Source organism: Dufourea novaeangliae, unplaced genomic scaffold (assembly GCF_001272555.1).
Source record: "Dufourea novaeangliae isolate 0120121106 unplaced genomic scaffold, ASM127255v1 scaffold144, whole genome shotgun sequence".
Classification (NCBI taxonomy): Eukaryota; Metazoa; Arthropoda; class Insecta; order Hymenoptera; family Halictidae; genus Dufourea; species Dufourea novaeangliae.
Genome location: NW_015374021.1, coordinates 361,114 through 385,747, shown reverse-complemented (window position 1 = coordinate 385,747; position 24,634 = coordinate 361,114). Strand labels below are relative to the sequence as shown.

Sequence of the window (24,634 nt, the reverse complement as noted above, 5' to 3'; positions counted from 1 at the left end):
AGTGTCATGCTTTGAAAAAATTTTCGAAATTCGAACATAATTATAAAAAATGATTAGCAATGTGTGAACTTCATGTTACTTAGGAGTGTGTTAAATATAATATAGTTAAACTAAACCCTGTAACAGGGTTAAGAAAAAATCATATATTAAGTTATTATATAAATACCGATAATTTGTATTACACAAAGAACAAAAAGCTATTCGTCCCGAGAATCTTCCTTTAAAAATAGTATTCGGGAAATATTAACTGACAGCCATAATATCTCTACCCCGTTATCTTTCAAAATGGCGTCCAAATGTATTTGGATGCCGTTCGAACTTACAAACATTGGTTTTCTTTATTACTTTGACGTAATTACAATTGTGATTATCCGACGAATACGTAGTACCCTATTAACGTCTCAACTACACATGAATCACGTTTCTCAAAGACCGAAGATGTCCGTAATTTGACATTTTTTCTGGTAAAAAATATTAATTCTTTTTTCTCGTCCAAAAATATCGGAACAACAAATTGTGTTTCAGTCTTCCGAATCTCAATATCATCTTCACCATAGATAGTACAAATCTTCTTGCATTTTATTATTTCTCCGCTTTGCATTTAAATTAAACGACGATGAGGCTTGAAATTAATGAATGTTACTGTAAAAACTGTATTAAACAAAGAGAAACAAAGAGGACAAATATTTTACTAGACTTACTTGAACATGAAATATTTTAACAGTACTGTCATTTCTGGATATTGATATGCAATATTACTTGCTACTATACAGATAACCTTTAATTCCAAATTGGTAAAAATATCGATGGGCGATATCGATGCTCAAAGTGTTGAGGCGCGAATGCTTTCGAGTTGTAGCGATGAACATTTTTGTAAACTTTTAATATACTTTAAGTAGTATTCCTTCATCGTTAACAACCACCATTGTTCCGTCAACGCTTTATTCATTAAATCTACTTGACGAAATAATTAACATCTTTTAGTTTCTCGGAAACGCAAACTGATTATTATTAATATCGTCTTTCCTATTAACCCTCTGCACTTCACTGGCACTGCTGTGACGGCACCATAATATACAAGTAAGTTGTGTTTATTACAATGTAAACTAAACTAACGAATAAAATTAAAATTTTGTATATCTTAGTAATCATTATTAAGAAAGCAACACTTAGGCGTTTGAGTACTGACACTACAAACATATTTTTAGGTTTCTAGCCGTTTATAATAAAAGAACCTTGGAGTGCAAAGGGTTAAAGTGTACCCTCTTAATATGAGAATTCGTTAGTCTGTTTCGAGACTAAATCTAGTCTAGATTTTCAAGCGATCATGATTCGGGAAGATTTACCTGGAATTTTCATTTCTTTCTTAATTTAAGACACGCTTGTTTTTATATAATTGTAAAAATGAAAAAAAAAACGAACATCTCGACGAAAAACGAATCGACTTCCGTGAACATCTGTAAATATCGACAGGGAAAAAGTAATCGTGCGACTTCTTTGTTCGTCGTTTACAAAAAAAAAAAAAGAACAATCGTGTATCACCGAAGTGCTAGTTACGCATTCACGATGTGAATACACCGTAATTTTAATACTATATTGTTATACAAGATGTAAACTGTAACATGAAAATGAACGAAGCTGTTGTCATTAATTATTTTACAGTTTCCGAACATGATTGTTTTAAACAGATCTGTTAATACATGTACTATGTTCTTTAACGTTTTTCTAGCATAGTACTTTGTACAATTTTTATATGAATGGTGAATATTTCACTATACTATCGTTCAACTGCTTATGCTGTTCTCTATACATGTATATTTTTTTTCATTCAAATTATCGGTCATTAATATTAACAAAAATAATTATAAAATGAATAAAGTGAAATGTTCTGAAGCACATATGAAAAGAACCGCACTATTTCATTTCATGATACACTGTCCAAATGTTATTATAATTTCAAGCATTCTCGCAACAAAAAGTTTCTCGTACAACTTTATATTCAAATATTATTACAAAATAATGTTGTGACCTGATATTTTTCCACAACATTTTATGTGTATTGTATAGTTACGAACAATCGCGAACACAATTTTTATATCTCATCCATTAACACAGAAGGAAATTTATTTGAATCTCACATTATGCAATACATATATCGTATACTATAAGCTCGTATAATGAAAATGATGGTTTTAATGTAAGTAGCGTTCGTAAATGTAATATAAAATGAAATGCAATAAGTTGTAAGCATGCAAATTATGTTGTCATCTACAACTCAGTATAGGAAATTTTATGATATTTAATGTGTTATAGATCTTTTATGTTGAAAACAATTTCCTATATTATCGTCGAGAAATTCCCATTCGATTCGAGTGTATGTAAATTAATCCATACAAATTTATTAGATCGTTACATAACCAATATAATTTTTCCCCGCGTTTCATTTCAGCCAGCTTAAAGTCGTTGAACATTCGAATCAAGAAGCTTGTGATTCATTGATCAAAGTGTGGATCGATTTAGGTGGATCTTAGTTCGATTAAAGATCTTGCCTAACTATAATTCGACTTGCATTAAAATTCGAAGCTTTTCACCAGGTGAGTTCGGTGGTTCCGATTGTAGCAGGGAAATCGCGTCACACAAAAGGCTCTGTCTATCTTCTCCGGGGCAATTGGATAGCTCGCGCAAGGTGACCGCTGTATATAACGACAACCTTATACCGTACGGATCCAATATTTTCGTAGTTTCTATAATACGTTTGCACAGTTCGCGTTTCTTCGGATCGCTACGAGCTAACAATTGAATCAGTGAATGGCTGACGGTGATGCAAAGCTGATGACCGGGATGCAATAATGTGGTGAGTCTGGAATATTAAATAAACAATTATTCACACCCCCCTTTTACTAATCCCTGGCCGTTTAAAGTGGTACTCCAATCTGAAGTGTCATTTTTAAAGTTTTTTTCGCAGGACTTTTTTTTACAATGAAACCCTAACACTTTGTGGTATCGACTTTTTTCACACATATTTACATATCTTTTAAAAATATGGACCATTTTTGTTAAGTGAAAATAGTTAAAATTGACCGAATTATAAACCACTTCGCCACTTTGAAATTGGGATTAACACGAATATTTTCTAGAAGTGTCAATAATACGATGGCGGAACAGTTCTTCATTTTCTATTGGAATCAATAAGAAAATAGACAAAATGTGTTAAAGCTAAACTGAATTGTATCTCGATCAAGATGCGTTTTGGAACATATGTTTTGTATACAAATTTTTGCCTGATTTTTTCGATACAATCTGTATCGAACATACATCTGTATTTATACGTACAGTGGGTAAAAAAAAGTATTCGCACACCCTTCAAAAGAAAACAACTTTGTTACAATTAGACCAAGAGACTTGAATTTTTTTGTGAAGTTAAAAGGATTAGTTTACTAAATGATGTGTCAAACAAATTTTGAAAAAGTTGCAATCAGTCGAAATCGCGAAGAAAATAGTAAAGGTCGGTTTTTGCAACTCTTTTATCTGAGACTGTAATGAAAATTTATTAAATACATCTCGAAGATTTATGTTAGTTATATACATGCTCAAACTTTTATTCAAATCGGTTGATACAGAAACAAACGACAGGCATCGAAAGATGTAAGAATTTTTAGATATAAGTATTACAGTTGCAGGCCAAAAGTCGCGAAAAAGTACGATTTTCAACATTTTTAACCGCTTGAATCTCATAGTAACATTAACCGATTTTGATGAAATTTTCATCATCTATATAACTAACATAAATCTAAGAGACTTATTTTTTAAATTTTCATTACAGTCTTACATAAAAAGTTGTAAAAGGTGACCTTTACTGTTAACCAATCACGCTTTTTTCAAAATTTTTCTAACACGTCATTTAATAAATCAATCTTTCTAACTTCATAAAAAAACTCAAATAACTCGGTCAAATTTTGAAAAAGTTGTTCTATTTTGAAGGGTCTGCAAGTACTTGTTTTACCCACTATATATTCTGGTGGAAGAAACATTAACAGTCTGCATGTAAAAATAAAATGAAAATTAAGAGTAATGAAATTCTGTTGGAGGCTTCGTCTTGAAGTTATTAACAATAATCAAAAATTGGAGTCAGAGACGCCTGAAACCAGGCAATCTGTGTACAAATGGTAAACGTAGATCACGACAATCACGACGTGTACGCGGTCGTCGTCCCCTAAAAAACAACACGACCTTCCAAGAAAGAACAGGATATCTAACTGTCATACCTCCCGCTGTTTTCTATCGCTCGATCATTCGGTCTTCGCTTAAGGTGTCGTTATTACTACCTCTTTTGTTGTACTATTTCCGCTCGGTGTTTACACATTTTTATTACCTTTCTATCCTTTGCATGGGATTCCAGTTAACGTTTCCTTACTTTGGTGACAGCCGTCAACGCAAACACATCTAATCGACGCGTAATAGATCTCGAAGAAGAACACCTTCTTTTTTTTTTGTAATATTAATTTAATTTATTGCAGTGAGCTTCAGTTTAGTTTAAATTATTATATTAAGTGTTTATTCCGTGTCTGTGTGTACTGTAGTCGCCTTTGTGGATTTTAACGAGTAACCAGGTGTCATGTCGTGCTACGATTCGTGTGTTTTTTTGTGAAGTGTTGCAAGAAGATGGTCTAGACTCGAGTGCGGGATTTATGAATCACTTTTTCGGCTACGAGGTGAGGTGAATTTTTTTGAGATGACGTCAGTTCACGTGCCGGCACTGTCGTACACCACATTTACTACTTACACGTAGATTGCCTTATTTCAGGCGTTTCTGACCCGAAGTTCTAATTGTTAATAACACGAAAACGAAGCTTTCAACGCGATATCATCATTCTTAATTTTCCTTTTATTTTGACATGTATAATCGTCTTTTAAAGTTTCTGATACCAAGTAACCAAAAGCCCTGTATACAGGGTTTCTCAGTTAAATGGGATCACCTAAATATCTGCTTTCTTTACAATTGTATGAAAAAACATGTCTTAGCAAAATTAAAACTAAAACTATTTCAAGGGGCACATTTAAAGGTGAAAAGAATCTTTTCTCAAGGTCATTTTTTTGCAAGATTTTGAAGTCATCGGTATTTTTTTAAAATAGAATCCTGTACTTTTTTTCGATATCCTTATAGAGCATAACCAAAATTCAACGACCTTAATAACCACACACTTCGATTATTTTTAATCTCGAGCGATTTGCGTCTGAATATAACTAAAATTTCAATTTAACTTCAATGGCATATTATCTGACATTTCAAGATCACCTTAATGTTTTTAAGTGAAATTTTACATTTTCAACGCCATAGTATTGTAGCCGATAAAAAGATAAGTATTCATATATGCATTGACCTTGGATTGTTTCTCCGCTCGCGAACCAAATGTTACACGCGCACACTGAAAAAAAAAAAGCAAAAACCGAAAAGAAATTTTACCGTGAGAGAAGATCGAGCAGCGTGTCTTTTTTCGCTCGACACATCATTTCATCAACGTCATCCTCCAATTTTCCAGTGAATTCTCTCACTTCCGCAGCTGTTAGGGTTCCGGGACAGATCTCACATTTCCATTCGGATTCGAAATCCAGCGGGTCCGCAGGTAAAATGTAACCTTGGTCCTGGGGACATATTAAGGTGCCAAGATGCGTGTCCAGTTCCGTTGGATCCGAGCACCGTTTACAATAGCAGGAAAAGTATTTTGTGTCCTGGAGATGAGCCCTTCGGGCCATCGTTGCCCAAAGTGCGTGTGTGTACATTGTGCTGAGATGTTCCCCTCTGAAATGTATAAAAAAATGTTGATTTAACAAAAGGGTACGAAGTATGTGCAGGGTGAAAATTTGAGGCGTAGAACTTCAATGGCACTAAGGGGCACATCTTATAAGGTACGTGCTTTTTGTGTGGATGGAGGCATTTCAGAAATTTCAAGGTCACCTTGATTTTTTATTAACGGAATCAACTATTTTTTATAGCATAGATCGATATAGTATCAAATTTTGAGTAAAAATGTGTTGACCTTCACACGTCCTAAACCTAATAGTTAACGAGATATTTACAAAATAATTATTGTACTGAAATCGCTGTATTGAAGTTGAGGAGCATCAGTTTGAGTACCTATAGCTTCCAGATAGTAAGTACGTATTAAACATTATTTTATAAATATCTCATTAACTATTAGGTTTAGGGCGTATGAAAGTCGACATATTTTTACTCAGAATTTGATACATCATCGATCTATGGTACAAAAAATAGGTCACTCCGTTCAACAAAATCTTTGTTTATTTAGCTGAGACACCCTGTATACAAAGAAAACACTGTAGAACGGTGATTATATAAACTCAGGGGGATACAACTCCATTCTGAAAAGAGGATTCTCGGATAATTAGTGTAGGAGTACTAAAGCTGCAAATAGGAGGTACTAAAAAAAGGTGGAACACTGTTACACGATGAATTCTACATGCCAAAAGTAAGACGAAAATCAAGTGTAACGAAATTAAATTCGACGCTTCGTTTCCGAGTTATTAATTGAGAGGCTTAATGGAAACGGGGTACATGCCACAATACTATCAATTCACACGACAATTACTTTTAGGAAAAATAATTTTCTCAGGAAATTCAATATTAACTACTAGCTATTTTCGTTGGTAGTTGAAGTGGATGGTATATGGCAATTACTGTCAAATCTTGACTAAAAAATTCATATTATATGATACGTTCTTTAACAATCTACAAATATTACTCCTTCACATTCCAAAGCGGATTGAATAGAAGAGGTACAATCATACGTCCCTATAACAACATTTTTTGCCCGAATATTCCGAATAGTAATCTTTTCTTTAGATTGTTGAGAACGTATCATATGAAATGAATGTTCAAGTCAAGATTTCATAGTAATTGCCAGTTACCATACGTGTACTTCAATTACCAACTAAAATAACTACGAGTAAAAATGACCGAATTTCCTGAATTATAGTTATTTTTTCTAAAAGCAGTTGTGTAAATTTTCTTATAATATTGTGGCATGTGCCCCTTTTCTACTGAGCCCCTCAATTGTTAAAAATACGGGCGAAATACGTGTGAAATACGTCTTACACAACGGGTTATTCTACTTGATAGGCGTGTTATTCAACCGTTTCACGAGTTGGTTTCAATCATTTCATTTTATTTAATTCATTAAATTTAACTAGATTCTCGATGGAGACTGTGTATCAGCTGGGAAGTGACTGTTCGAGTAATATAACCTATCACAGTTTGTTATTTACGTTTAACCCGCAAGCACTGTTTACGATCTATTCGACCCGAAGCCAATATTTGATTCTTAATTATATGTATATATCATTACAAAAACATCAATAGTTCGTATATAATTACAATTTGGCGATAGGTAAATATACATATTTCTTCAATTTGATTTTCATTTAGACTGAATTCAATTTAAGGAATAATCATGCAATAGTTCGTTGGATAGTTGCACGACGATTAAAGAACGCAACTTATTATATTATAACTAAACCGCGGACATTTGTGCAAATTCACAATTTTAGACATTAATTTACAAATATAAAAAGTAGATAGAAATTATACGCGCTGCGATTTGTAGAATAATACGCGCTGCGATTTGTAGCCAACGCTTCCGCAGGAACTCGGCTGGAAAACTCGCGCTCTGATTGGTCGAGGTTTTTCGTTAATATCTCGGTAACGAAGTCTCAGATTAGATTGTTGCTAAGGAAAAACTTGTTCCAATTCACCCCCCGAGTGCCCTATTTCCGGGTCGGACAACATTTTTGTTACACCCTGTATATATATTTAAGGATATTATCATCATTTAAAATTCGACTTTAATAGTTACAAAATCTTTTAAGTGTTCATTCATTAGTGCGTTCACCCTACATATCATTGAATCAGGTATTTTACCACATTTTGAATGTCAAAAATTCTTATAAATGCGTAAACATTTCGCAGTCTAGTTACAACCGACCAGTAACGAACCGTTCATACGGAATTGAAACGTACCTTTTTATAAAGCAAAGGGCTTTCACTGTGATACGAGGCCTCCCCTTCTCATCAATTTTGAAAGTGTGCCTTGTGTTGGCCAGACAGGAGTGCTCGAGCAGACACGCGGTTTCATAAATCGCTACCGAGCCCTCCGGTGGCATTGTTTCCAGGGCGTTTACATCTATCAGGCCGCAAATTCTTCCTACGACATCCTTGCCAGCGGGTTCGTCCGATATTAGACGTTTCAAGTGCTGGCTCACGCTCCTCGCTTCTTCGTACGCGGTCGTTCCTTGGCCGCGGGATTCCTCGTGGCTCTGTAACTTTTCCAAGGCCGTCCAATGTTTCGACTTTTTCCACCATAATATTAACATACGGACCACCAGAAGAACATCACATCTGTAATAAATGACGATTATTAATAGATTACGGATTTTCTGTATTTACAACAGAAATTTGAGATTATTCGAATAAATTTAAATAAATTCTGGGTAAAAGTTACGTTCAGAGATGCAGCTTCGATGATCTTGACCTTGACCTATATTCTTAAGGATACTCTTCCGAGTAACCCCTAAGAAGGAAGTTTTAGCCCTCGCTGGTTTTTTTTATTAAAAAATTATTAGGAAAAAATGTTTACAACATATACCAGTTTCTCTAACCAACTCCGATTAGTATAATGCTTCAGAGTTGCTTGGAGACGGTTCAAGAAAACACAAAGTCATTCGAGTTCGTTAGAGACAGTTCAAAAAAAAGTTATCATTGTTCTCTTAATAACTTTTCAATGAATACTTGATAACTGAACAACATATGTCAAGGTCATCGGACATTTTACTTATCAATACTATTAAAGTACGATACTAAACATTTTTTGCTAATAACTATTTAATAAAAAAAATGAGAGACGGCTAAAACTTCTTGGAGATTACTCAGAAGATTGTGGTTAACCCTTTGACTACGAAAGACGTATATATGTATACGCCCTCACATGTCTATAAATATATATGCTAAAGGTAAATAAACATTTACTGTTTTATTAAACTGATCTAACATAGAATTTAGATTGCTTTTTATTTGCATATTTTTTGTTAGCGACTGACATGTGCATATCGCGCCGCAGTCGAAGGTTTAACAATATAAAAGCAAGGTCAAGGTCATCGGAACTGCATCCCCTAAACGTGAATTTTACCAAATTTATTTATCGGGCAACGAATAAAAATTTCAATCGTTACTCGCTAATTCGATATGTGATTTCAATATTGGACAAAAGTAGTTGAGATTAACGAATAAAGAAGATGCCGAATAAAATTGATTTATTCGTGATTCGTGAATAACAACTAACGAGGGGTTGTTCGTTATTCGCGGATAAATAATGGGCAAAATACGCGTGAAATACCGTAGCGGATAAAAAAGTTAACATTATTCTGAATTTTTTTATGTCGATTATTTCTTAACATCAATTTGAAACCTTAATACACTGGGCGGCGTAACTATAAAACCAACCTAAAGTTTTCAATTCTTATGTATTGTGGTTAAAATAAAAACGAACCAAGTATGCCATGTCTGAAATCGTGGTGAGAAATGTTTCTCCAGAAAAGGATAGATTATATTCCCTAGGAAAAAAATTGTTCGTTTTTATTTTAACCACAAGACATAAGGACGAAAAATTTTAAGGGTGGTTTTATAGTTATGCCACGCAGTGTATACTGGATTTTATACAGCTTTTAATTCTCTATCGGAGTACATGTATATTAAATACATACTAAAGTCTTGAGCTGACGTTAAAAAATAATAAAGATAAAACAAATTGAAAAAGTAGCAACTTCTTTTTTCCGTTACTGCACGCCTGACGCCATAGATTGTACTACTCAACAACTGCTTCCCAGATGATACACGAGCTCGATCGATGACCCAGTGAAATTAATAATCCTAAAATATATCAGTCTCGCCCCCCCCCCTGAATGGAAAAAAATGGCTTTTGCCCCACCCTACATTAAAAAAAATTGGATTTTGCCCGCCCCTACCCCCTCCCTTCCTAGAGTTCTAAAATTTTTGCGTAATATTAAATATTGCAGTACAATTTAAAACACGACCAACAGCCTCTATTAACAAAACGCATACATTTTCAACGATTTATGACTTCAAAAACAAAATAAAACGTGTCTGGCTACGTACAGCTTTGTTCACTGTGGCAATCGATGTGTTAATATTTTCGCCCCCCCCCCTCTGACTGATAACCTGGCTACGCTCATGTGCGACAATAAGGTTTCACGAACGATTTATTAACAATTTTATTTTGACAATTAAAGATATGTGCGTTGATCGCCACCATAGTCCCCTTGGGCTGCACACACGCCATGCCAGTGTCAGAACCATTGATCGTCACATTTCCGGTATTAGCTTTCCGGTATCTGTTTCAATACTCGCGTTGTATTACTTCGAATTTCACAAATGAACTGAACATTCCTTTCGTGATTGCTTTTACTCGTGGAAACAAAAAAAAAAAACAGTCAAAAGGAGACAAATCAGACGAGTACGAGGATTATTTCAACGTTGTGATCGATTTTAAAATGTAAGGACTCTTCACTAGAATGGTGAATATGCGTGATTATTGTCATATTTTCATTTTTTGCGCAACACGTAGCTCAAACATGTCTTTGAAGATCAGGCTGGACAACGGGTGGACGTAACTATTTAGCTAATCCTGACATGAATTCTGTTACGACTGGGGCAATAACTATTACAGCCTCAGATATCTTCGAAACTACATGTAACGTTCACAAAAATATTTGTTTAACCAAAATTGCACAGTACGAAGAGAGCCAGGCAAAAGCACGCACATTTTTAAATGTTCGACGCGAAGGCTGAGACCGATGTGGATATCGTTCAGCATACAAATTTTTTTCCGTTACAGAATTTTATTGGCATTTGCCATAAATAAGAAGTATATCGACTTGTTCATCAAACAGATACATCGTGCCCGGTTGACCGATACAATATTACTCTTATCATGTTTATCTTATTCTGCAAACTTATTAAAGTGCCCTTCATACAGTGTTTATTTTCAATGAAGTAAACCGTAAGCATTATCGCTTTTCTCTACTTCCTATGACCTTCAATGACCTTATTGCACTAGATTGTTGAACTCGTTTTAAACTCTTCTATCATTCTACGCAAACAAAAATATACGTATCCATTTAAAAAAATGGAGGTGACCTTGAAATATCCAAAGTACCTCCAACTGCAAAAACTATTAGCGCCATCGGATGGCTCTCTTTATAGTGTGCAATTTTGGTTAAACAAATATTTCTGTGAATCTTATAGTTTCGAGGATATCTGAAGTGGTAATAGTTATTGCCTCTCCCTATATCTACGACCTGGTTATATGAACCAAGACTTGTTCCCCGCCAGGTTCATATAAATGGAATTCTACTTGTATTAGAAGGTCTCTGATAGAGACAAAAGGTACCAGCTTGCCAAACAGCAATCGTTTCGAAACACTTGCACCGTTTTTGCGAACAATAGAAGTCAGTTTGACTTTATCTTTCGTACAATCAACATGGATTGGGGTGTGAAAGTAAAATCGTGTGTCAGTGTAGTCGATCTGCATAAATGTGAAAACAGTATTAGTCAGACTTTCAACCTATTGAACCGGTTAATAATATCACAGACGTTCGTCTATCGTACTATAAAACATAACAATGAACTCTTAGGAATAGAAGAGACAGCACAAAGTGGTCGTCTATGGCGAAAATTTGGAATCGAGCCAAATAACTTTAGAAACAGTTAATAACCGTGCGTGAAGTGACAGCTAATTGGCCGCTTCGTTTGCAAGCTTGTATCAAAGCAAAAGATGGTCGTCTCGAGTAGAACTCTTGAACTTTTTTTCGTCATTACACGTATCAATAAATGCTAATTAGTTAGAGATTAATAGAACTTCCCATTTCTATTACAATCACCCAATATATTTGTCACAGAACTTATGACAGGGCTATGTAAATATGTCACATTAACCTACGACTTGCAACTGTAAGGTTTCGTGCAGTAAAACGGAAGAGGCTGTCGACTAGCTGTAGTTTATTTACTAGGAGGGTAACTGTAAATTCTGTTTAATATTCGGAATATTTGGAAAATTTGAAAGAACTTTAACGTTTCGTAGGTTATTGTCAACGATAAAAAGGTCAGAAGTATTTTTCATCTAAATTGACATTCCACGTTACTGTGTTCTGTTTCGTTTGATCGATTACACGACCGCGTTATTTCTACAAGGACTAAACTGCCAGTCATAATTATTAGGACACATACTCTCTGTGGAATAATTGCGAAAAAACGTTGCAAATTTATTGAAGAAAAACCCTTAAGGACCTTTTCTCCTGTAGCAGCCGCAAAAAAGGTGACACTTAGGAATTCTTTTTTTAAAGAAAGTAAAGAAGATATGGTAAATAAAAAATATTTTCGTTTCAATATTCCTGCATTGTAGGTGGTACTAATCGTGTGGATGCGAAGTTGCACTGTATGGCTGTGTCCATCCTAACGTAAACAGTTATTAACTGATTTTAAAAATTCTTGTGGCATTCTTTTTGTAATTGAAACAGCTACCGTAGGACCTACTATTGACAATTTTGAAGCATAAATTCTTTTGTTATTCACAATAATGTACGTAAAATTTCCTCCTTTTTTTGCAAGTCTCCGTTAAAGCTCATTTAACAAAAAACGAGCGACGGCTACAACCTTCAGAAACGTACTCAGGAGAGTATCCTTGAAAACATATGTCAAGGTCAAGGTCATTGTCCCCTAAGTGTAAGTTTTACCAAAACCAGAAAATAAAGGCAGTGAAAAATGTTCAATCTCTAACAAATATCACATAATACTGCAATATTAAGTATTACACATAAATAGGTCGGGAGGGGGGGGGGGAAATCCAATTTTTTTCTTATAGGGTGAGACAAAAGCCACTTTTTTCTCCTAATACTTATAGCCTGCAGTATATGTATACGTTAATGCCACGTTAAGGGGTCATGCTCAGTCAGGAGACTGAAAAAAGGGTGTTCTTTGAGAATTTTTTTCTCAAAAAGTATACGACTTTCTTCAAAAAATGTGTTTGTGTTTCAAATATTGCAGTTTCTAGATTATAAGGTAATTTTTTTATTTAAAAATATTTATTAGTAAATAAATGGTGAGCGATCTCCCGGATGTATCTTCAAAAAAAGTGGTCGGCCGTGATCACTGTAACTTCGTAACGGTTCATTTGAAATTAAAAATACAGTAAGATTTATGTAATGGAAGAACCAATCTTGTCCTTGAACGTGGGGTTTTTCGAAATATTGATTAGGAACAAAATGGCGGACATTTTCCTGAAAAAGTGCAATTTTTACCTAAAAATCACTCGTTTTTGGTCAATTAAAAAAAAGTATGGAACGAAAAAAAAATCCTTCGTTCAAGGACAATTTGTTCTGATTTGAAATAAGGCGTAAAAGGTTTCATGTAAATCGGCACAGTAGTTTTCGAGAAATATTGATCACCGATTTGAAAAATGTAATTTCGAGAAAAACGCGTTTAAAATTTCAAATGAAGCTTACACTTATATAAAATGTTCATTTTTTAACGCCTGTAACTCTGTCAGTTTTAATTGGATTACCTTGAAACTTGCACAGACTATTCCCGAGATGTTGTGCTTAAAGAAAATGTGTAAAAAGTGAAAAATCAATTTTTTGAAAATTTCTGACTGAGCATGACCCCTTAACGGAAACAGAATTATTCTGGAAGCTTGCATTTTCACGTATTGTATTCGCCGATCGATCATATACAAACCTGGGAATAATCCGCGCTTTCACGAGAATCAGACACTCCAGACCGTGCCTATTCTTGTCGACAAGTCCGGAACAGTCCCTGTCGCACGCCGGCCATAAACAGATCTTGCATCTGATGTCGGTTGACTCGCATTCTTTGCCGCAACCCACGCAAACTCTTTGATCCGTGTGCAAAGCCGGCCCCCAGACCAATGGTGACTCCGTGATTATCAGATCGCCCTGACCGATGTCCCTCGACGCCAATAAGTGTCGTCCGAGTTCAGGGCTCTCGTGGATCTCCCACGCCTGGCAAACGGACCTGTGCCGCGGCCAGTCCTGTCGTTGATGATCCTTGCCGCAATAAACTTGCTGGCCGCAGCCGCTGCATCTGAGTATCGCGTTTAACCGGTCCCCGCAAATCGGACAGCCGGCTTTTGTTTCTGGCGCCATGCCCTCCGAACTGTATCTACCGATGTGTAACATATAATTCTTTATTATTATTTATTATTAATTATTTATTTATAATTGATGGACATGCCCGAATACAGTGAATAATTAGAATACTTATAACATGATAAAGTTTCCATAATACGCTAATATGTACATTGTTACATACGAAGACACTCTCGTGACCTCTTAACCCTATCGAGAGTTGGATTGCATCCGACCGGATTACGTAATTGCCCACGGGGTGTTACGGCGTGGCCAGATTTTCTTGGAAAACAGTTTCCGTTGAGAACAGGCGTGTCCCCCACTACTTTTAGACTCGATTTTCGGGATATAAAAAGGGACGCGTACTAGCTAGTGAGATCGGGTATTAAAGTCCTTGTCAAGCATTTCTAAAAGTAAGCTAAACTCTGCATAATAACTCCCCGCATTTCTCAGTGCGTGAAAACCGAGATCGTTGGAATTAGCTTCCGCGACTACACTTTACAGTACCATTTGTAAAACCTTTACTTTATTGAATATACTCTTATACGTTCATATATTTATAATTCAGTGTTGTTCATTTCAACTCTAGAATAACATCTAAATTCCCAGCTAGAAGCGACCCACAAAGGCACACTTTTACCGCTCGATGTGTACCGAATTCTTAAAAGTTACGAGGCCCATATTAACAATCCTAGTGGCTTCCTGAGATGACATAGGCTCGGGTTCGTCCACGAAAATCTTTCCTAGTGGCTCCCTGTGATGAAATAGGCACAGGTTCGTCCACGTAACAAACTCTAAAAAACCAAACTCGCCATTTCCTCGGCTCTCGCAGCCACTTAGCCCTGGCTCGTAACAACATTATTGAATTAATTGAAATAGTTTACATTTACAACCCCTGGTCGTTGAATTAGGACCACTCGCGATTTTCAGCATGGAACATATTTTTAGCAAAATTAAAGGGTCTGAAAGTAACATAATGATAAACTCTGTTTACTACTAAAGTACACAAATACTTATTTAATTTTTTATATGTTTGTTTTTGTAACACATATACTACAGGAAAAGAAAGTTTTCTCAGTGGGCGATTGAAAACCGTTTATGATTACAGTTCGAAAGGCTGGGCATATGAAGTGTAACAGACCACAAAGATTGGTTTCAAGTCTAGGCTAACGTACCCTAATACAGAAAATATAATAATACCAAATTGAAAATGAATATGGTTACATTACACTTGTTAGTGATACTCCAGAATAAACATCCATTTGGTCCTCAACCGCTCGTCACGCACTGTATGGCTCTCAGAATAAATACTCAACAGTAACAAATAATAAGCTATTATTCAATATTTGAATAGTTAATACAATTTGTAATTAAATGTCGTTCAGGCCTTAGAATTTAACTGAAAACATGAAAGATGCTGAAAATCATGAGTGGTCCTAGTTTAATGGCCAGGGGCTGTAAATGATGATACACTACCTGAGAAAAAATCTATGTTATCAACATATAGACTAGTGCATTTTATTACTCGATTAATTGGGCCAAGAGATTCACTTTCCGACGCATCGGGCTGATGCGTATAAGTCTATAAATTCCAGCACTGCTGGGCAATTAATTTCGGCATTAATGATTTTAAAAGGAAAAGACATCAGTTACAATTCTACGCGCAGCCAAAGTTCTTATGTTCAGTTTTATAAGAGTAGATGTACAATCATAATCCCAAAATGGTCTATGAGTGTGTAACTTATGTTCTACAAATCTCAAGAATCTGTGCTGAACTCTTTCTAACTAATTTTATAGTTTCTATATTAACAAAGTCCACAGAAATTCGTTTTATAAACTCAAGAGTTTTCAATGCTGTACCTACTTGTGATAACAGAGTAGTATTTGGAAAAATCTAACGTGGATGTGATGTGGACACCTAGATTCTTTATTTCATTAACGTCTAATAGAATAACAGTATCAAGTTTATACGAGTAAATAGTTGGATTCATATTACGTAAGAACCTCATAACATGACATTTAGAAAAATTGAGTAATTATTGGGTCGAGCGGTATATTTCTGCGTTTATCTTTTTCTCTTGTCAGATACGGTGAAGTATTTCAACGATGTTATACATTTGGGACGCAATTAAAATTGATCGTGAATTCTACAGCAATCATGCGACAAGTTAGGATAATTGTCGCGTTAACCCCTCACATGACCGTTATTGGTCATCGATTGGTTACTCGTTTAATATTCCTTCGATGTTTTCAATTCGATGAAATCAATTTTTATACAAATGCAAATCTTCAAATTGTTATTTTGTTTATACATTCTTGTAAATGAACATGAAAATTTTATACATATAGTATACAGGGTGTCGAGTAACTGGTGGTACAACCGGGATGATTCTACGTGAAAAAATAAGTCAAAAATATACATAGAATGAAATTTGTTCATTTGACACATTGTTTTCGGGAAAATCGACTTTGAAGATTAATCTGAAACACGTGTATTCGTCATGGTAAGAAGTAGAAACAGAATGCAATGAACAGACGCGGGAGCCAGTCCTATTCGGTTGCATGAGTATCCAGTAGATTTTCAAAATCGATTTTCTCGAAAACGAAGTGTCAACTGAACAAATTTTATTCTACATTTTTGACTAGTTCTTTTCATGTTTGTATAATTGAATTAATTTTTATTTTTAACACTTCTCTATTAATGTATAAAATATAAATATACAAAAGAATATAAAATAAATTTATATTACTATAATATTTCCCCATTAAATGTTCCTATTCATGATTTGTGTTTTGAGTATCATTGTTTTGTTGTAAAATGAAACTGTCGCCAATTGATCTTCATTTAGTCTTTCCAATATTTCATTGTTATAGCCATAACTATATGTATAACAGGCATTGGACAAAATTTGTCTTTGCAGGTTTGGCTGACGGGGTCTAACAATCCGAAGTAAAAATATCAAACGTTATTTTGATCAGTACACTTATCTCTGCCATTCCTGTCATAACCACTCATCAAAAGCGAGGGTGAACAAAATAGCAGTCGGTGGAAGACGAGAATGCCACATTTAACTCAATTCTGTTACGTTAATTTGTTACAGAAAAAATAGAAACATTGATTACATTTTCGTAATTTTAGCAGAGATGATGAAGAAACGCATGTATATACAAGATGTATGTCAAGTTTAGAAACAATCAGTGCATTGATTTTTGAAAAATCATGTCGAACAGGTTGAAAAACATAGGTAGTCTCGAGGAAACTGCGTTTAAAGAGTCATTTTTTCCCGCATGCTTCACTTCCACACCTCTCTTATAACTACATCGATATTTAAAATTTTTCGAATATCTTTCGGCAACACATTCTACTAAAAAAAGCAAAAAAAGTTTGTTTTATTTTTTATTTACTGCATTCAGTAAGGAAGACAAGTGATAAATATTTGTTGACTTCTTTCACTTTTTATTTTTCTTACGTATAAACAAACATAACGTATTTTCAGGTTTTCTGGTAATTTTATTAATTTTGACATTTTCATGTCAAATTATTCTATTCATTTTCTTTACAAAATTGTATTTCAAGATGATTTGTACATAGTATTTGTCACGTGTTAAATGTTCATATGTAAAATGGATGATCTTATTACTATTACACAATACGATTGTGTAGTTTTATTAATAAACAATTATATCCTTGTCAACTTTAACATTTTAAACATTATATATCGTTTTACTTAAATAATTACTGAACATAAAGTCGATGAAAATTACGATCGTTCATATTACAAACTTTTCTATGAAATACGAACATTTTTCTTTGATACTCAACTTACGATATAATAACAAAGCCGCCGCTATCGCTTTTTATGCGATGATAAAAAATAAAAGAGGTCTCATGTACGTTTATAAATCATTTCACTTTTCAATGTCATCGAGGTACTATTTCTATTGAAATTTTTGTGAATTTTCGATGTTATTAATTAAAAATGAACAATCTTACTTTATGGAACATTATAAAAATTACGCGCTCGTTAACCTTTTTTCAATCATATAATTTGACAAAGAATTCAGTTATAATGTATGGAAACTCTTTGAAACCATTGGACATTAAATAGTGAATGAAACAATGAAAATTCAATTAATCAGCTACCAAAGTCGTAAATGTATAAAAAAAAATACAATTAACGACTTTGCCATTTCAGAATAAATAATTAAACGCAGGTTGTACATACCCAATATGGAAGTCAGTACGAGATCAATTGTACAAAGAAAAAACGTAGTAACAGTACACTTTTCATTTACGCGAAGTATTTTATTGACTTTTCATTTCGCAAATGCGAGGAAAAAATTAATATGCAGAGAAGCGTGGAACTTCTGCTGCTGACATAACTCTGAGACCGCAGAGCGGTCTGCACGCCGGCGATTTAATTATAGGTACTGTATGGCCGCGTAGACGTTTCTATTTTCGACAAATAAAGCTACGTGAGATTGTACTGAAAGAGGTACAAACGTATCTCAACTAAATATTAGAAAACAATTTATTGTCCATTAGCGTACGTTCATATATCCAAAAAATAATTTATGAAAGAAAAACGAAATTTGTGCATTTTTACATACGTTGACATCGCCTGCGTTAACATAAATATCGTTACGGAAGTACAACGTAGAGAAATGTTATGTATCCCGATGTTTGCTAACTGTCATAAAACTCAGCACCCTTCGACACTAATTTTAAAGACAACGCATCGGATGCCTTTAAAAACGTCTGATATAATGGATATACGTAATGAATTACGTAGTCAATGTGTTAAATCTGTCTGATGTGCGTCTATTCATAAAAGAATACGAAAGTATGTGAAATAAAACAAATACCGGTATACAATCTCACCGATCTAGTATAAAACGATTGCATAGATATTAACACATAAACTGATTCACAAATCGTTACATCGTTTCTTCCCTATTCCTCTATTAATTACACTATTAACAGTGCCGTATTAAGAGCCTCCTTTTAAAATGATAGTAAACTCTAATAAAATCTCTATTTGTAACAAATATAGATATCATGAATTACGATTAGCCTCTTATCGACTATTAATTCTCACAGAATGCGGAAATGTTTACTTTCTACATTGTTTAATTTGCATAAAAGATAGGAGACATTAATGTACTTGAGTCGTATATACATGTACCAACTTTACATTTGCATATATACATATATGTATGTATATGTACATCCTATCTGTTTACAAGTATTCAACGTTTATCTGATCATGGCCGTCCTGTAATCACTAATATTTGGTTGCACATAATCATCCACTACTATATCAAAATGATTTTTCATGAAAAGTAAAAACAAGCTAGAACGATCAAACGCGAATAATGTCTGCCAAATAAGACTCAAACATTAAGTTATTTACCTTGTATTTCTTTTACATAAAAAACGTATATATAAATTAAAAACGAAAAAGCTATTTATATCTTTATGTGACATCACACTGTTCTATTTCTCTATTTTTTACATTACTTTTCGGATTATGAGATTTATTAATTTATAACTTGAACTCATACCATAACGCTACAAATATATTTTACACTTGTATTTCATTGACTAACAAAAATATAATACTAGAACACTATAATTGATACAAAAGTTACTATCTCTATGTAAAATCATCACATTTACTCAGTGTTAAGTGTTTGAATCTTAAAAAAACTTATGTGTTATAAAAATTATACAGTCAATTTTTATAAAACTATATTTATCCATAAAGAAACAATATTTTCTCAGCACTAACAAAAAAAGTAGCTACCCTAAAGTATTATCCAAACAAGATAGACTGAAGCAAAAATGAAACTGAAGGTGATAGACTCTGAAGTAACATAATGTTTTATCTACTAAAGCTTATTTTGGAACACCACAATATAGTCCAAATGAACTTTTACATCATGGATGACCACTTGATAAGTAGTAGAAAAATCTACATGAACCACAGATAGTCATTTTAGTAACAACCAGGTCACTCTATTAACTATTATATAACTTAGAAAAATAAATATTTTTAGAGATGGTTGATTTTCATTCTTTTTCTGTTTTATTAAACGTGTAGAGTTGTCAAATAAAGTTAATGTTTTCAAATCTATTATCAAATAAATATAAAATTGATATAACCGGTAATTCGGTTAACGATCTTTCTTTGTGTTATTTTTAACACTGACATTTACATTACGTGATGATTTACGGAAGCAGACTGAAGATCGTACCAAATGCCAAATATCTTTACCTGTACATACTAGATTACAGATGATCAGGGACGGTGATTCATATTCATTTGGGACAATACCGTCCACAGAAGATTCAAAAAAACTGAACAGCGGAAACCATATTCTGGTTCTATTTGAATCACGTTGCATTAACGCTTGGTTATTCGCTAATGTGTGATAATAAAGAAACAATCGAGAAGTAATATAAAAGGCTACAAAAACATCAATGGAATAATGTTCATGTGCTGCTAAGATAAAAAATATACCAAACATATTGATCATCCATGTAAAGGTATGTAAAAAGTATAATGGCGTTGGTGTATCTGCAAATAAAATATTCGTGTAGAATTATCTCCTTTACTTTTATAGAATTTTCAGACCTATAATACTTACATTCTGTAATGAAAAAATTTAACATAGTAAGAGCAACAGTATGGCCACTAAACATATAATCACCACAAGTTCTAACACCTTGAATAGACATGCCAGCTCCACGCCATATAACATAAGCCATAGCAATTTTATTGTATAGATCGACATATGCAGAACTATTAAACAAAGGTAATGAGTTGTTTCTGTTTATTAACTCCTGCTTTAAAGAAGAAAACAGTACATATACCTTGACCAATCGTCAACAATTGTTCGTGGCTCACACTGTAAGTGTGCACCTGGTACAGACAAGGAAGTAATAAGCATTGTAACACACCTTAACAGGAAGACTGTACCAGATAAAGCAAAGAATCTTCGTAATAAGATAAATCTGTGAAACATGTAAATGCATAGATTGATTAAACATTTCCTTTTTGTTCAATTTCGTACCTGAAAGAATTCAGGCACAGTAATAGCATACAAGAGTATCTGGGTATACCTCACCTGTATTTGTGAAAAATTAATACAATAAGCCATATTGCAAAAAGTATAGTTCCTGTTACTTCGCACATATCAAATGCCCAAGGAATATGTGGCACATTATCTAAAAATATATCAGGTAATGGAGGATACTTTTTCATGTCAGGCACTCTATCATGAACAATGACCATCACAAATGCAGTAATCCATGTAACAATAAATAAATAAGCCAAACTAATGAAAGCTTTCCAAATTTCAGGTGGTAAATGTGATGCATGACCATCTTCTGATACAGATGCTGAATAAAATTCATGTTCTATAGAACCTTCAGTATTTAATCCAGTACTAGGCAGCTGTAAGAAATATATAATTTTAACATTAATATATAAAGACATAAATAATATTATTTTTAAACAAGTTACTTATGATGCTACAGTCAATTCATAATTGTACGTGTAAAGTATAAATAATATGATTCTCTTACATCATGTTTATGATGATTATAAAAGTTTGATGAAGGAAATAAGTCGATATATCCTAAATCAAATAATACTGTCATGTTGTCCCTTTGTAATTGTTTTATACTAATATATAATCGTTTTACATCTCCGAGCTTCTTTATATTCAAGCCTTTTGACTTTAAATCATCTTCCTTCAATGTTAAAAGTACCTTCCCATCAATTTCATGTTCCAGGAACAAATTGACAAATTTTTCATGTCCAACTTCACTAAGCCACTTTGACACATCGCTTAGTGTCCAATCAGCTATATTTTTAGCAGGCATTATTTGTTTAATTACAAAATTTTACAAATCCTAAATAAAAGATTCAAATGTACTTAAGCGAAAATTATATTAAATGTAAACTTTATAATACCACAGATTAAAAAGCACAATGAAATAAATTAATGGAATGACAGAATACAATACAAATACAAAACCACTTTTTAAAAATAAGTAAAAGTTCAAAGCACAAATTATATACTTAACTATTAATAATAATAACAATTACAGTTGTAATGAAAGATTAATAATATCAGGAAAACAATAACAGCAAAGATTACATCTTTATAAACTGTTTTATTATTGAATTTTTTTTCTAATGCATGCAGCATCGTGTCTTTTACATTTTAAAACACGTTTAACCTAACTATTAGACAATATCTACATAAGTATGTATAAAATACTCACTTTAGAAATTTAATATGCGAATTATCAAATCTAGATATCACAATTTTTAGTGCGTTTAGTGTACATAATGTATGTTTATGATGAATATCATAGCCTTATTGTCAAACGAAAACATGCATTGGCAGTATTTGTAAACAACTCAATCCAGACAAAATCATTGATCACAATGTCACGAGCACATTTAGACACATTCATCGCTTCATTGCTCCTTTGATGCAAAGAACGGTGCAAGGGTCTTGACGATCTTGACACATGTTGTAATTATTTAATGCAACGCTGAGTCTTAGTCATACCGATAAATATGTACTGATAAAGTGATTTGTTGAACAATAAGAACTTTCCGAATCAGACAAGAACGTAATTATAATAAATCGAAATTACTTGCAGACAAAGCACAGTAAAAGATCAAATGCAATGCTTGAAATTTTTTTTCTACGAATAGGTATAACATTAGACGTTACATATAATATTTTCCTTTAAATATTTCAACTGATTTCAACTTCCAACTATCTAAATACATATATGTATACGTAATGACTTCATTTCCGCAGTACATACGCGTAAATAGTCTAAGAGTGAATAACTTGTTTGTACCTTATTATACAGTTACAAATAACATCATCTTATAACAATGATACAATGAATATTGAAATAAATGTTTTTTCTTGATTGGGGAATGTGGTACATAATGTATGCTGTCATTTATTCTTCATTCATGGTAGACCTTTTAATATATCTGTATCGATCTTCCAAAGAGAGATTTTCAAATTGATATATTCCATAGACCTACATTTTCAACAAAAATAAAGATTTTCAAGTATAGAATAAGACGTAATTTTCTGATAATAATTTCGAAGCTGTATACTTTTTTGACCATACATCTATTATAAATATTATCAGACACTTTTCCCAGGATTAAAGTAAATATAATTTTAAAAGTATGTCTAAATAGTTACAAATTTTAATACAGTTTCACGAGAACACTAAGAAACGGATTTCATGTAACAAAAAAAGATAATAACATAAATAGAGACAGGAACTCGCCGATTTTCGCATCATATGAACGCGCGCTTTAACTTGAATACAATGCCGCTAATATAATGTTTTATTCAGTTGATAATAGCACAGACGAGATATATGAATAGACCTAACATGCAATGTAATTTTCTGTCCCATGCTTGGAGGGCGTCAGAAGCCCCCTTACCATTTTAATGTCAATACTCAACGTTACCGATAAAGCATGAATTCTGAGTATTATTAGCACAAATGAAGTGTTATATCACCGACTAGGTATAGGATAGACTTATCAGTCGTCCTCAGTAACAAACAGTAGGGTAGTGGTAAGTGGTGCTGAGTACTGAGTACCAAGTAGTGCCCAGACTGCCCAGCGTTGCCCAGCGTGTTCCAGTACTTCCAGTAGTGTCTATTTGAAATGTTCCTATAGAGTCGCATCTATTGCGGCGCTACCTGTTCTGTATTGTTGCAATCCTCGCTCATGTAACGTAGCGATGTATGTCATAAGCTCCAGAGGCGCGAAGTTTGAATCGAATGACACATGTAATAGCACCGACTAGGTATAGGATAGACTTATCGTCTTATGGGATTTCGTGTCTCATGTTCTGAAATACCGATAGTGTAAAAAGTCGGGAATTTCTGCTGCCTTCTACGTTATGAGAACGGTGAATTTGTGAATTACGTTAAATCTAAGAAGGGACCATGGTCGTGAACGGATTCTCTTCCGTCCGTTCGCTATAAAGTAGACGTGTTAGAAAGGAGTCTTGGAATCGTATCCCGACGGACCTATATTAGTTTTTCTTCGCGTACAAAAAAGTTATTGCGTTTAATATTGTTTTTATGGATATGTATATGTATTATTATGTACATTTGAGTAAATTATTTTATTATTCCATTGTTATTACAACAGTTTAACAGTGACAACGAACGCATGCATATTTTCAAATATCGGACTAATAGTATATTTTTATTCTATATTATTACATATAAGTGAGTAATACGTATCAAAAACGTAATCGAAACACAGATTTTTATTACACCACAAACATCGCATAAAAGATATTTCGTTATATTGACATTTGTAATAATTGT

General features: G+C 33.6%; 2 protein-coding genes across 2 annotated transcripts in view; both read right to left on the bottom strand.

Moving 5' to 3' along the window:
* Window positions 1-2,553: 2,553 nt before the first annotated feature.
* On the bottom strand, window positions 2,554-14,250 carry LOC107189140 (protein msta). The gene is made up of 4 exons (XM_015577615.1): window positions 13,823-14,250; window positions 8,036-8,413; window positions 5,465-5,800; window positions 2,554-2,860 (listed from the first exon to the last, which is right to left on the bottom strand). The coding sequence occupies exons 1-4, from the start codon at window positions 14,248-14,250 to the stop codon at window positions 2,554-2,556; spliced, it is 1,449 nt and encodes a 482-aa protein (XP_015433101.1).
* A 5,874-nt stretch (window positions 14,251-20,124) lies between these two features.
* The window catches only part of LOC107189130 (uncharacterized protein KIAA1841 homolog), a 12,768-nt gene continuing 8,258 nt past the window's right edge, over window positions 20,125-24,634 (bottom strand). The window contains exons 10-12 of the mRNA XM_015577603.1: window positions 21,144-21,309; window positions 20,884-21,038; window positions 20,125-20,207 (exon numbers count right to left, since the gene is read on the bottom strand). Of these exons, the coding sequence (XP_015433089.1) occupies window positions 20,125-20,207; window positions 20,884-21,038; window positions 21,144-21,309 (404 nt within the window). The remainder of the gene's footprint in view (window positions 20,208-20,883; window positions 21,039-21,143; window positions 21,310-24,634) is intronic.

Excerpts from the sequence above, each read along its gene's own strand:
- LOC107189140 (XM_015577615.1), bottom strand. The coding sequence starts at position 14,250 with ATGGCGCCAGAAACAAAAGCCGGCTGTCCGATTTGCGGGGACCGGTTA. Across the intron at positions 5,801-8,035 it reads GCCCTTTGCTTTATAAAAAG|AGGGGAACATCTCAGCACAA; the intron begins GTACGTTTCAAT and ends TATACATTTCAG. Across the intron at positions 2,861-5,464 it reads CTGCTCGATCTTCTCTCACG|ACTCACCACATTATTGCATC; the intron begins GTAAAATTTCTT and ends TTAATATTCCAG.